Source organism: Corvus moneduloides, chromosome 19 (assembly GCF_009650955.1).
Source record: "Corvus moneduloides isolate bCorMon1 chromosome 19, bCorMon1.pri, whole genome shotgun sequence".
NCBI classification, from domain to species: domain Eukaryota; kingdom Metazoa; phylum Chordata; class Aves; order Passeriformes; family Corvidae; genus Corvus; species Corvus moneduloides.
In genome coordinates, this window is record NC_045494.1 from 6813705 (window position 1) to 6828547 (window position 14843).

At 56.9% G+C, this 14843-nt stretch overlaps 1 protein-coding gene across 1 annotated transcript; it reads right to left on the minus strand.

The window, feature by feature from the left end:
• Positions 1–182: 182 nt before the first annotated feature.
• On the minus strand, positions 183–12900 carry XYLT2 (xylosyltransferase 2). The gene is made up of 11 exons (XM_032129119.1): positions 12751–12900; positions 7379–7850; positions 6744–6919; positions 6233–6435; positions 5750–5830; positions 5381–5597; positions 4814–4990; positions 3722–3984; positions 3427–3622; positions 2670–3003; positions 183–2301 (listed from the first exon to the last, which is right to left on the minus strand). Exons 1-11 carry the CDS (start codon positions 12883–12885, stop codon positions 1979–1981), a joined length of 2577 nt encoding a protein of 858 aa, XP_031985010.1. The 5' UTR covers positions 12886–12900; the 3' UTR covers positions 183–1978.
• Positions 12901–14843: the final 1943 nt, after the last annotated feature.

Below are 14843 nucleotides of genomic sequence, written 5' to 3' on the forward strand. Positions count from 1 at the left end.
TTGAAAACCCCGAGCTTGATTTTGGGTCACACATCACCCATCTGAGGAAGGTGACCCTGCCCCAACACCCTCACAGGCCCTGCCCCGGTGCCCAGGAGGGATTTACACCCTCGCCGGGGACAGCCAAGCTTCCCCCACCCTTCATCCCTTCCAGAACACCACAAAAAATCGACACACCACACTGTAGAGATATAGATGTATTTGTGATGTTGCATATTTAAGACAACTTTACATAATGCTTCTGACACAGAGTTTTGGCGTCCTCCCCTGTGTGGCCCCCTCCCCCCACATTCCTCCACAGCCCCGGAGCACCCCAGGCAGGAGTGGGTGCAGGACGGCAGGGCTGAGGGCCAGCAGGTACCTGCCCTCGCACACAGAGGTCTCAGCCCCCTCCCTTTTACAGTACACATCTTGCAACACCCGCATCCTTAAATTTGGAGACTGGGAGTGTCAGACCTGCCAGGCGGAGAGAGCTGGGACATGGGAGAAGAGTTAGGATGGCACAGATCCATGGAGACAGCAAAACCCCACCAGCCCCTGAGACCCTGCCTTGAGCAGAGGGTTGGGTCAGATGGGCTCCAGATTGTCCCCAGCTGTGAAGTGTCTTCCTAGGGTGAAACCAAACCCAGACTTCTCCAGGCAGCATCAGTTTTAGAGAGAATGTTGGAGGCAGACCCCAAGGAGATCCTGGGGGGACTGCGGGGAAGGGGGATGCTCCACTGCAACCCTTCCCAAGAGGAGGTGGCGCCTCTTCCCTCTGGAGCAGTGGGAAGCAGAAACAGCAGAGACCGGATGGAGGTGGCCAGACCTTCTCTCACCTCTTTGATTTTTGGCCAGGGAAGCGCAGCAGGTCCCGAGAGCTTCTGCCGACGTGGGAGAAAAGAAAAGGTCGGGCCAAGGAGCTGTGGCACAGGGCAGCCCTCCACACATGGCTCATCCACAGCAGGAAGTCGGCCCCGTGGATGATATTTTGGCAGGGGATCAGGGAGTCCTTTTGCTTAACTGGAGACAGAAGTGGCGGGGTCTACAGCGCAGCTTGTTGGACTTGAACCACACACTGAGCACTCCCTGCTCGCTGTCACACAACACACCAGGGCTCCAGACATTTGGCATAGTCGGGCAGCTACACCCACAACCTGGGGGCAATGCTGCCCCAAGGCCAGCAGGCTACAGGTCCCCAGCAGCCCCCAACAGGAAATGGGCAAATGGCAAAACAATAATTAATAATGATAATAAAAATAAAAAAAACATGTAAACGACCCAGCACCCTGTCCTGTAGCATCAGGACACCCAAGAGAACAAGGTATGTTACAGTCTGAGGGGAGATGGAGACACAAGGACTTCCCGGCCAATGCGGGGTCTCGTCTCTATTGCACTTTGCATCATATATATTTCTATATATATATTTATAAAAATACAAACTAAAGGGCTGGGGTGAAGGGATGAGATGCAAGCCCTGGGCCAGCAGCAGCTCTGTGCACACAGCAGGTTTTGACCCATTCTGCTTCTGCCTATCCCCAGTCCCTCATCAGCCCACCGGGGCAGCAGCCAGCAACAAGGGCCCATCCTGCCAAGTTCTAGCCCAGGGCTGGGCAGGATGCTGAGCTGGTCCAGAGCCTGCCCACCCACCAGCCATCCCTCCCTCCCACATCACCCTTTCCTGAGCCTCCAAGGCCTGGAGTAACAAACACACAGCTCTTGCCTGGTGCCGGCCGTGCCCTCACAGGGATGGGCACTCCAGCACGCTCTCCCTGGCCAGCAAGGGCTCATTCCTGCAGAGATGGGCAAGACCCACCTCGTGCCTCTCCCTCTGCCAAAAATACTCCACAGGAGAAGATTTTCCCCTGCCTGGAGGTTCCCGTTTTCTCTTCGAGTGACTACGGTGCAAATGGCACAGGATGATGTGGTCCAGAGACACCCCCCACACCAGAAATGGAGGATGCTCCTTGCTCCCAAGGCCGCCCTCCGGCTGCTCCTGCTACCTCAGCCGCCCGTCGGGTTTGACGGGCCCCAGTTCCGATTTGGGGTCCGGGGAGAGGGAGCTCCAGGAGGTTTTCCTGCAGGTCTCCAGGGAAGCACAGGCGGAGGGGCTGCTGACACAGACATTCGCTGCGGACCAGAAGGTGCCAATGGCAGCGTCCGCCCAGTCCTCCAGCTCCTTGCCCGTCAGCCACGCCTTCCGCACCGCATCCTCCTCTGCCACCTCGGAGCGTGGCAGGCTGAGGATCCCCCCCAGCCCCTGGAAGTTCTGGTCCATGTACTCGTTGCGGGGGGGGCCACCATGCAGCCAGTTGCTGTCGTCTGGGCAGGACAGGGAGAGAAAAGAGAGACAGGGATGAGCAGCGCAGCAACATTCTGGCACCCTGCAGGTCCTATCCCCAACTCCAGCTGGGGAACAGCACCTCATCCCTTTGCAACCCCAGCTCCCCTCCAGCACAAGGAAAAGGACGCTGCTGCAGAAAGGAGCTGACTGACCTGCCAATGGGCTCTCCACAGCTGCCCAGGGGACAGCCCAGTGTAAGGATTCACATGGGCAAGGGGACATCAGTGGAAAAATGGCTCCAGTCTGGTCATCAGCTGCAGCCCAAGGGGCCAGCACAGGGGGAAGCACTTCGGACTGCCCACAGGGACACCCTCCCATCCAGCCCCAAACTCCAGAGCATCCTCACCTTTCCTGAGAGGCTGCTTGCGGTTGAAGGTCTGGGGCACCACCAAGAACTGGTTCTCCCCCAGAGGCTCCCAGAACTGGAGGAGGCGGATGGTCCAGATGCCAGGGCGCAGGGGGTGGTTGAGAGGGGGCTTGTACTGGGTGAACTCTGCCTCAGCATCCACCGTGATGTCGTAGGAGGCGGCAATGACGTAGGTGGGGTCAATCCACACCACTGTGGCCGTCAGGTTGGGGCCCCGTGACCACTTCTGCATGGCCACTGGCTCATCAAAAGGCCCCATCAAGCCTCCAAAATTGCGGAAGAGTCTTTCCTTGGGGTCCCACTCTGTGCCCACCTGATGGGACAGAAGGCACAAGCAGTGGGACACTGGGGAAGGAGACAATATCAACTGAGGTTTTGTGTTTCACCTCCCCGGACCAAGAGAACACATAAACTTTGGTGTCCAAAGCAATGGACACTCCACCCTCCATAGATCACATGCCAGCACTAATTCAGCTGTGCAGGGCCTCCTGCAGCTGCAGGCGCTGGGCACCACAGCCTCAGCTGCCTCTGAAAGATCCCCTGAAGGCCTGTTCTCCAATGATCAGCTCCTCACAAATAAACGAAACTCCCAGACAAAGGTCTGTTCTCAGACACAGCAGCACTGTGGTGTCTTGGGTCCAGCACTGTGTCCCTCTGTCCTCATGGCATGCAGGTGGGGGAGAGGAGGAACGGCAGCATGGTGCAGGAAAGCCAGGGAGGAAAGTGCCCCATTTACCTCAAGGTTTTGCAAGCGGTTTGCCTGCCCTCCATGACCTGACAGCTTCAGAGCTCCCTGGGGCATCATCCACACCTCCAAGGATTCTGCCTGCCCAGTTGCCAAATTCTGCACTTCCTGCATCACCAGGTAACCCTGGAAACGGTCGTCATAGAAATATAAGTGCACACTGGAGGGGAAGCCTCGAGGCTCAAATCTGGAGAGATAGACAGAGAGGTTGCACATCTGAGCATCAGCACCCTCCCAGCACAAGATAAAGGCCACCATTTGGTTGAGACCATGGCAAATACCCTACCTGCACAGCTTGTCAGCCTTGGCTGCTGGCATGGATGCGGCTTTGTGGAGCCCCAGCCTGGAGAAGGCTGTGTAGAAGGTGAGGGTGACATCGCTGAGACCACTGAGCCCATCGACACGGTCGTAGACGTTCTCCCAGTAGGCCTTGAGGGCCGGGGTGTTTGCGGGGTAGCTGCCGTAGAGGTGCGTGTCCAGGATCTCCAGCACCTCCTGATTCACCGTCGACTCAAACTTGCGGGCGAAGAAGGTGGGTCTGGAGAGTTGCTGGAAAAGCACAGGCGTTTCTAACAATGTTGGCTGCACCCACTCTGCCCTCCCACTCCTGCCCACTTTGAGGGCACAGACTAAGGAGCAGCACAGCACAGCCAGCCTGAATGTGGGATCCTCTATGACAAGATCAGTGGGAGCACACCAACAGTTACTGGAATGCAGATGGGTCCCCATCTCTCCCACCGCCTCCCCCTTTCTGTGCCCAGAAGCAGCCGTGTGTCATCCAGCTCCTTTGCTGCAATCTCTATTCTGATGGGCTCCCACCCACCAGAGCCACTGCTGAGCCCTGCATTAGCCCTGGCCATGTGGTACAGCCTGCAGGAACAGGGCCTTGGGCTCTGCAATCCTGGGACTGCTGGAAAATCCTGCCACAACTGCACTTTTCAGGGCTGGCTCTATCTCCCCCAAACCTCCTGTGTTCAGTCCACCCCTCCATGCACTGAGAGCATGGGAGACGTTTTGTCACGAGGCATTTTGACCTGCCAAAGAAACAGCACTCTGAAAGGGTTTTACGAAAAAGGTATTTGCCCCAAGTGATAGGTTTGAAGGGGAAGAGCAGGAAAACAGGAGAGAACGTCTGGGAATAGGAGCAATGCTGCAAGCAGAAGCCTGGCTGCAGGGCAGGATAGTCCGGATAATCCCACTGCCTGTTTACAGGCACGTCTACACTGAGCCCCACTGGGAGACCTGACCCTGCTCCAGTCTCTTGTGGGGACATATACAGCAGCTGGCACTGCTGCCCAGGGTACCCACAGGGCAGCTCGGAGAGGAGAGGACAAGGAGGAGGGGAGAGAGCAGGAAGAGAAAGGAGGATCTTTTTCACCTGTAGCCGAAGGAAGTCCTGGGGTTTGAAGTCATTTGGGGAGCACCCGCACCAGTCGACTATGTGTTTATATTGGCACTTACAGCCCAGCTTCCGGTTCCAGTTGGTCACTCGGAGGTTGTTATCAACCAGCGTCTCACAGGCGTGGCTGTTCTCCAGGACCGTGTGGAAGAAGGACTGCACAAGGCAGAAAAGGGACAGGACACCCAGTGGGATGGAGGACAGGTGGTTAATGGAGATCTCCACACACAGAGCAGAAGGACAGATCTCAACTGCTCCAGAACAGAAACTTAACTCCGTTCCCAGCACAGGGCAACACTTAAGGGACCAGGCTTGCTCCAGTCCTTATCTGGCCCAGAGGGTGACTGGACCTAAAGCTGGGCTGTCTGACCTGTCTGCTCCTCTCTTCCCTCTTTCACACCTGAGTTTGGAAAAGGGGAGGCACAAAACTGCCTGAGCAGAACCAGCAACACCCTTTGCAGCTACCCAGAGCAGGGATGAAGTGGGACAGAGATGTTAAGCACAGTGGGAAGAAAATCTGTCCCGTGGCCCACAGCCAGCACTCACCTCGGCTGGCAGGAGTGTGTAGGTGTAGAACTGGCGCAGCTGGGACACCAGCTGGTCCTCAGAATAGACCACATATTCCACAAAGCTGCGTGTCAGCGAGAACCAGTCGGAGCCCCCATCCACCACGATGCCCTCGGGGATGTGGCGTTCGCCCAGCCGCCACATGTGGGAGTCACACTCGTGGAACAAGCGGTCCAGGCCCTGCTTCTTGATAAACCTGGACATGGGGATGTGAGGAGTTAGGAGTGTCAACCACTTTGCTAAGTGCAGATGCAGAACCTCCCCTCCCTGCCGCAGCTGTTTCAGTTCTTTTCTGAAATCCCTCGTTTTCTGTTCCTCCAGTTCAGCTCTGCCTCTAGCTGAGATTACCTGGCGTTGTCTCGGCCATGTGACTTCAAGAAGTTCTTATCTCGGTATTTGGACAGGAACATCACCAGTTCATCATTGGTCCTGAGATGCAAATTAGGAATCATTACTGCCCCTGGGGTGAAGCAGCCGGGTAAACATTCATTCTGCCAGAGCCATTAGACACAAGGAGCCCCAAGCTGCTGACTCAAACCCTTGTCCCATCACTGGGCAGACACAGACACTGTGTGTCCTCTGCTGTCTGGCACCTCACATGCATCTTCTGCAACACCCAGATCGCAGGAAAAAACAGCCTCCAAGGTACTGGCTGGGCTGCTCTGCACACATGGGTCCAGCCTGGCCCTGGAACATCATCACCAACACTTGTGCAATCTCTAACACCATCTCCCTCAGCTCCCCGCTCCTCCCTGCCCCTCCCAAGGCTGCTGCAGCATCACACAGCCTCAACACTTCCAGCACCCTCCCCTGCCCCAGCAAGGCCCTCACCTCGTGGGGTAGTCAGTGGCACTCAGGTTGATGAAGAAGTCCCAGGGCCACTCGGACAGTTCCAGCAGGTCCTTCATGCTGCGCAGGTACATCTTCAGCAGGCTGGCACCGCCCCAGATGGTCACCATGCGCCAGGGGGTCACACGGATGTTGGGGTAGTGCCGGGCCAGCTCCACGGCCTCGCGATGGAGGTAGTTGGAGCGCTGCCAGGGAACATGGCTCGCTCTCAGCAAGGAGCTCCTCGTCCCAGGGCCCTGCTTTCCTTGCCCGGAGTCAGCCCTTGCAGCAGCCTCCACAGTGAGGGAAGCAGCAAACAGGGCAGGGGGGATAGATCCTGCTTCCGTGGGGTTGCAGAAATAGCGGCGGGAGGGTCACAGCTCCACAGCAGCGAGGACTAACCCTATCTGGCCACTTTCCTCACTCACCACCCGCGCCCCAGCTCTGCTCCCTCTCCCAGACCAGGGACCGACGGAGCACTGTTAGCACCCACTCCCTCACCCCTGCCACACACCTTGTCGACATGGATGTAGAAGAAGTGCTGCTGATGGTACACAGCCTTGATGAGCCGCTTCAGCTGGCGGATGGCCCTGCCATGCACCACCAGCATGTAGGCAATGCGCACAGGCTTGCTGGGGGGCCCCTGCTGCAGCCGGCTTTCGTCCCACTGGATCACAGGGCTGACCTTGCCTGCATGGGGAGGGAGAGGGGTGTCAGCCACCCCCAGCCTTGGTATCTACTACCTGAAGCTCCTGAGCAAGGCAGGGGACAGCAGGGAAGCACTCAGCCTCGGGCAAACCCCAAACTGGCTGCAGTGCTGGGCATGATGGCACATGCAGCCCCTTGTGTTACACTGATGGGTGGTTTTGGGAAAGGGGGTGTCCTCCTCTGGTGCCTCAAAACAGAAGATGCAGCTGGGCCTGGCTCTGACCCCTGCAGAATTGCAGGCTGGGATGAACAGCCCAGCTCAAGAAGGCTGGCACAGCTTTGATTGGATTACAGAGGCAGTGGTAATCTGGGAATCAGTGACAGATTGAGGCCGCTGTTTGCCAGGTGGGACAGTTTGGTGACATAAGGAAGGCGGCCTACGAGCCTGCCTGGGATATTCCCGATGCCCAGGGTGACCAGGAGCACCCCAGCAGGACTCACCGGAGAGCTGGCAGTGGCGAGGCACGGACTGGGGCATAAGGCTACCAGCCCGGTGCAGACACACCACGTTGGCGATCTCCTGTTGGCACTGTTTGCTGCTGGCCCGGGCCAGCGCCGACAGGGCGTCTTTGCCCGTGATTTCACACTTGGGGGTGAAGCTGTTCTCGGTGGGCTGGGGAGCCCCCTCCACGCTGCCCGTGTCACCCTGCTGGAAGATGGCCAGCTGGGCCTCCCTGCGCAGCTCTGTCAGGTTCCTGCGGCTGGAGGAGTCCGGCGCGGCCGGCAGCCTCCATCCCGGTTTGTGCCTGGCCGTGACGGCTCTCATCACCTTGGACACCATGGCCCCGGGGCTGTCCGGCCGGCCCCGCCATCGGCCGTGCTTCCGGCTGGCGCTGCTCCGGCGCCCGGCAGAGCTGTCCGAGTCCTTGGAGCCGTCGCTGCTCTCGGGAAACCCCGCTTTTTTCTGCCGCTCCTGTTGCATGTCCATGTGGATGCAGGAGAGAGGACAGACAGCGTTAACTCGGGCCTGCTTCCCCCAGCTCTGTCAGCACACTCCTCAGAGCATCCCTGTTCCCATCCCCACAGAGCTCAGTGCTGCAGCATGGCAGGTGCTCCAGGAGCAACCACTGTGCAGCAAAGGACATTACACAGCCCTTTCACCACCTAAAACCCCAGGCTAAGACCCGACAGCAGCCCCCTGCCTATGCCCCCATCATGGGGACACCCAGACAGTCTCACTCTCTGTGGTTGGGCTCGCTGGAGACTAATTGGACACAGTGGGTTGTGTCTGCACCAACCACCCTCCGAGGTCCTGCCCACCCAGGGACACTCCTGACACTGGAGATGAGCACTGGGCTGTACTGGCTGGTGATGGTTTTTTCACCAGGAGGCAATTGGACCAGCTCTTCCCTGCCATGACCATGCTGTGAGCCCAAGCCCAGCACAGCCAGAATCCCAGGTAGCCACAGCTGTGTTCTCTGGGCTGCACAGGAATAGACCAAGGCCCTGCCCATGCTCCCTTCCCTGGACCCTGGCTCCCTGTGCTGGGCTGGGGCAGGCATTGCCATCACCACCTTCCCTAGAAATCCAGTCACAAACCCAAGCGGATGTGTAAAGGGAGCAATTAATTACACTTCGTTACTTCTGCCAGGCTGGCTGACCGGCAGAGACAGTCAAGCCTTGGGGAGAGCAGGGAGCTGGGAAGTTTGGATGCCACACTCGTGGGAAAGAACTTTCCCAGTGAGTGGTACCCGTGATGTCGGGGCCATGTGCCCCAGCCCACCGCAGGCACTCCTGGATGACAGCAGGCAGCTGCCTGCTCCAGCCTGGCCTCCCAGGGCTCTCTCACAGCACCCCCAAACCCTGACTGCCCAGCAGCTGTGCCAGGCACCACGGGGAACTGTAAGGAACAGCCAGGGGTATTCCTGAGCAGCGGCATCTCACAAGGATGGACAGATGCCTCACAAGGACAGCAGGACTGAACTAGCCCCTGGCACAAGACTCCCCTGAGGGTGTAGCTGCTGGGAAGGTCACAGCCAGGAGAAAGCACACAATGAAAAGGCTGGAAAGCATTTGGTGATCTGTCCATTCCAGAGTCCCCAAACTACCCATGTTGTGCTGGCACAGCCTGCAAACTATGGCCAAACCACTGCTTAAATCCCGAGGGGCTGGTTCAGCAGGGATCAGCCAAGTCTGCTTCCACCCAGACAGGCGTCACGGGCAGCCCGAGACAGGCAGTGAACCCTTCATTAGCCACCACGCAGGACCATCTGTTCCAGAGCTATAGACCTGTTTTCCCCACAGAGCACCACAGGAGAGGGCAGCCAGGAGGCCACAAGTGAGGAGAGAGTCTCTTCCATGGGCTCAGCCCTGTTCCTACTCCAGAGACTCACTGATCCACACTCACATCCTGCACTCCCCAACACACCTGACCCTCGGGACACCCCCCATTCGATGCCCACCCGTGGTTACAGTCCTGCTCACCCCGCTGGAAGGAGCCCTGTTCCCAGCTCAGGAGCATGCCTAGCTGCCTTTCCCAGCAGGGAAGTTGTTAGAAGCATCGCCAGCCCTTCCGGAGCTGCCAGCCAAGGAACTCGAGGGTTTCTAATTACTGCACCACAGCAGAGTGATCCCTCCACCCCGGCCTGGCAGGGAACGGCTCCGGCCACATGGTTCTGCTGTATTTAAGACCTGTGCGGGACAGTCAGTGAGGCTCCCCATCCCCTTCTTCTGACACACACAGATGACTCCAGGCACCAGCCAGAGCTTGCTTAGAGTCACAGAATCATTCAGATTAGAAAGACTCGCTAAGATCACCCAACTGTTAAACCCCTGTCAAGGCCACCCCTAAACCATGTCCCCAGGTGCCACATCTGTACATTGTTTAGATACCTCCAGAGACTGTGACTCCACCACTTCGTCACCCAGCCTGTTCAAGGGCTTGACAGCCCTTTTGGTGAAGAAATCGTTGCTAATATCCAACCTAAACCTCCCCTGGTACAACTTGAGGCCATTTCCTCTTGTCCTGGTGCTTGTTACTGGAGAGACTTGTCCTGTTCTGCCTCCCCCAAAGCGACACTGCCACCCCAGAGTGACACAGAGCCGTGGCTCAGGTATCCCCCTGCACCCCATCCCCAGCACAGGTCCCACTGTGCCACTGGGAGGAGCAGAGCTAACAGCACCTGGTGTTCTGCAGGATTCCCTCTCTGGCTGTCTCACTCTGGTGTCTGCCACATCCCAGCACTCATCAGGCAAAGCCAGCACCAAAATGGTCCAAAGTCATCAGAGGAATCCCGAGTAAAAATAGCTGGAGTAAGTCCCCTAAAAACAAGCTCTTTGGCAGGAAAAGTAACTATCAAGGAATCTCTTCTCTGGAAGAAAAGAAACTTCACAGGAAGCTTCTCTGGTGGCCACAGCACACAGAGGACACCAACACATAGGCCCCAGAGAGGTGCCACCTCCTGCCTGGAAAGACAAAGACAGGAGACCAAGTGGCTAAAACACTGCAGTGACAGATCCTCTTCTCCACCCACAAGGAAACTTTGTGGTTTGGGTTTTCCTGGTGCCAGCTCCACCATGGACTAAGAGCTTCAGGAAGCTCATGTGCTCACTCAGGAGCTGTCGGTGTCACAAGTGACAGAGGCAGGATCACTCTGGTCCCTCGGGCTCTGCTTGTATGGGGAGACACTCATGCAGTCTGCAGCAGGAACGGGAATTTCCTCTCTCATCCATCAGTCTGGACAGGGATTGTGTTGTCTGATCCCGGTGGAACAAGATTAATTTGGTTTCCAGGAGGTAGGAGACTCAGTGTTGACTCGGGTGGATGGAGACAGATCCAGATACTCCTGGTCCACACCCCATAAAGCATCTGCTTGGTGAATACAGGGAGCCTGCAGGACCCCAAAATAAAGCTTGGGAAGAGAACTGATGGATCCAAGAGGCACAGCCAGCTCCACAGCACTTCCAGGACTGGAGTGTCTCTTTCTTTCTCCACAGCCAGTCACATCCCATTCATGGTGGGGACGAGCTGTGTGCATTAATGGGAAGGAGCCATTTACTTTGGCAATTAAGGAATCCCAAACTTCCAAGCCTGCAAGGTCAGACTCTCCCGGGACTGTTCCTCTGGCTTTACCAGAAATGCCCTTAGGGGAATGGTGTCTCCTCTAGGTCTGGCCAAAATCAGAAGCTGTAGGAGGGCACAGAAACCAAGAGCTTCACAATTTATAGGAAATAAAGGTTAATTGGACTTTTCCCAGCTTGCTAATGGGTTTAGGCTGTCTGTGAAGTTAAGAATGGTTCTTGTCTTCTCCAATGAGGCTTGTCAATTCCCAGGACTGCTGGTGGTGAACCAACCCCTCTCCAGGAAAGGGGAGCCACGGCCAAACCTGTTCAGCTGCCCAGCTCATTTTTGGGATGAGACATGGGGAAACCAGGCAAGGACTGAGGCAGAATGAGCCAACCCAGGAGACCATGAAGGGCAGGAGCAGAAAACAGCAGACAAGCAGTGCAGGATGGTGCAGAGGGAAGGAGAAGCTGGGACAGGTGAAGTAATTTGATCAAGGTCATAGAACAGGGGAAGGAGCAGTTGGGCACTCCTTGGCGCCAGATCAGTCTGCTCTCACGCTTCCAGTGCATCCAGATCCTCTCCTTGCCACATTCATTCCCTGGTTCTGTGTTGGTGATGGGTGAATGGCAGTACATGAGGGTGCTCATGGCCATTCCCTGTGGCCCAGGAGGCCTGAGGCTGGGAATTCACCTGCTGAGTGAGTGGTGTCACTTTAGAGACCCTCCCCACTGCAAGACACTGCCCTGTTCCCCTTCTCACCTCTTTGCTCTCAAGGAAAGCTTTCTAGACCTGCTAACCATGGGATCACCCTCCACACCAGGGAGGCACCAGGAGGCTTCAGCCACTGGTCCACCTAGACACAGCCAACCTGGACACAGTCGGGGCAGTTCCCAACAAACAAACAAATCCAAATTAACAACCCAGTGTGAGCTTTGTTTGAAGGTGGCAGCAACGTGCTTCAGCAGCCTGGGTCCTCTTTGATACCAGCTCTGTGTCTGACCTTGGGCAAACTCCTTCACCAGACCATGCCTCAGTTTCCCCACGCTCACAAGAAAGAAGTGATGCATTTGGCCTTAGCAGGGTGCTCTGCTACAAAGGCATCAGCGACTCCAAAAGGTCCTTGTACTCTTCCACTTCACAGGGATACCCCTCACCAGAACAGCTACACAGGAGCTGACACAAACCTCCCAGCTCTCTGAATTCCAAGTTTTCTGCTTTGAGTGTCCCTGACCCCAGTTTCCCATAACATCTCCCAAACCACAGAGAAGTGCAAGACCCCCATCAAACCCCCCGTACTCCCCACTCCATGCCAGACCCCAAACAGACCCCCCAGGGCCACGAGCTCCCCTTCTCAGGTGCTGTGACCCTGCACTGCTGCAGCCAGAGGCCCCCCAGGCGACATCCCACCGCCCATCCCACTGCCAACATCTCCAGCAGCCTGAGGCTGCAGGACCCCCCACCCCAGGAACCCCATCCTGGGTCTGGGCCTTGCCAACCCCCCAGAGCCCGCCCCCTTTGTCCCCTCCCCAGCTCCTGAGCAAGAGGACACTCCCGTCCCCCAGGGCACGGCTCCTCTCAAGGGCTCCCCCTCAAAAGCCCCTCCCAGCACCCACCGCCCTCCCATGACCCCCCAGGCCCTCAGTCCACCTCGAGCCCCTCAGACCTCCCCTGTCTCCCGCGTCGTCCTCAGCCCCCTCACGGCGCCCCCAGCCCCTTTATCGCCGTCCTTCAGGAACGCCCCGCGCCCCCTCCCCTTCCCGTCCCCCCGGCAGGCCCCGGGCCGCCCCCCCTCCCTCCCGCGGCGCACCTCGGCCGGGCCCTCCTCGTCGAGGCCGGCGGAGCTCCAAAGGACGAGCCCCTGGAGCAGGAGGATGGCGAGGGCCGTGGCGGCCGCCAGCCGGTAGCGCCGCACCAGCTTCCGCGCCCGCCCGCCGGCCACCATGGCCCCGCCGGCCACCATGGCCCGCCGCGCCGCCGCCGCCGCCGCGCATGCGCGGGCACCCAGGGGGCGGGGCTGCGAGGGGCGGTGACGGGGGCGGGGCCTGAGGGGGCGGGGCCAGAGACCGCGAATGAATGGACGGGAGTGAATGAGTGAGAACGGATGAGTGTGAGCGTGTAAATGTGTGAATGGGTGTGAGTGAATGAGTGAGAACGGAGGAGTGTGAGCGTGTAAATGTGTGAATGGGTGTGAGTGAATGAGTGAGAACGGAGGAGTGTGAGCGTGTAAATGTGTGAATGGGTGTGAGTGAATGAGAACGGATGAGTGTGAGCGTGTAAATGTGTGAATGGGTGTGAGTGAATGAGTGAGAATGGATGAGTGTGAGCGTGTAAATGTGTGAATGGGTGTGAGTGAATGAGTGAGAACGGATGAGTGTGAGCGTGTAAATGCGTGAATGGGTGTGAGTGAATGAGTGAGAACGGAAGAGTGTGAGCGTGTAAATGTGTGAATGGGTGTGAGTGAATGAGTGAGAACGGAGGAGTGTGAGCGTGTAAATGTGTGAATGGGTGTGAGTGAATGAGAACGGATGAGTGTGAGCGTGTAAATGTGTGAATGGGTGTGAGTGAATGAGTGAGAACGGATGAGTGTGAGCGTGTAAATGTGTGAATGGGTGTGAGTGAATGAGTGAGAACGGAGGAGTGTGAGCGTGTAAATGTGTGAATGGGTGTGAGTGAATGAGTGAGAACGGAGGAGTGTGAGCGTGTAAATGTGTGAATGGGTGTGAGTGAATGAGAACGGATGAGTGTGAGCGTGTAAATGTGTGAATGGGTGTGAGTGAATGAGAACGGAGGAGTGTGAGCGTGTAAATGTGTGAATGGGTGTGAGTGAATGAGTGAGAACGGAGGAGTGTGAGCGTGTAAATGTGTGAATGGGTGTGAGTGAATGAGTGAGAACGGAGGAGTGTGAGCGTGTAAATGTGTGAATGGGTGTGAGTGAATGAGTGAGAACGGAGGAGTGTGAGCGTGTAAATGTGTGAATGGGAGTGAGCGAGAGTGAATGAGTGAGAACGGAGGAGTGTGAGTGTGTAAATGTGTGAATGGGTGTGAGTGAATGAGTGAATGAACGTGAGTGAATGAGTGAGAACGGATGAGTGTGAGCGTGTAAATGTGTGAATGGATGGATGTGAGTGAGAGTGAATGAATGTGAGTGAATGAGTGAGAGTGGATGAGTGTGAGCATGTCAGTTAATGTGAGAGTGAATGGATGTGAGAGTGTGTGTGGGTGTGTGTGCATGAATGTGAGTGTGAGCATGTGAGTGTGCACATGAATGAATGAATGTGAGTGTGAATGTGTGAGAATGTGAGTGAGCGTGAGTGAATATGTGAATGTGTGTGTGTGCGCACCTTGCAATGTGAGAGTGACTGTGAATGAATGTGTGGAGGACTGTGAGTGATGTGAGTGTGCCCTGGGCTCTGTGTGTGTGTGTGTGTGCACTGGGGTGTGGCCACCCATGCACTGCAGTTTGTGCCTGTGCCAGTGGTGTCAACCCCTCTGCCACAGACAGGGACAACTTCCACTGTCCCAGGTTCCTCCCAGCCTCGTCCAGCCTGGCCTTGGACACTGCCAGGGATCCAGGGGCAGCCACAGCTTCTCTGGGCACCCTGTGCCAGGACCTCACCACCCTCACAGGGAACAATTCCTTCCCAATATCCCATCTAACCCTGTTCTCTGGCACTGTGAAGCCATTCCCCTTGTCCAGGCACTCCGGGCCCTTGTCCTAAGTCCCTCTCTAGCTCTCTTGGATACCCTTTAGGCACTGGAAGGGGCTCTGAGGTCTCCACAGAGCCTTCTCTTCTCCAGGCTGAACATACCCAGCTCTCTCAGCCTTTCCCCTGTAAAGGCTACTGGGGGGGGAAGTACTTCAGCAGAGGAAATAGGAAGCAGTGGCTGGGTGGTGATAGC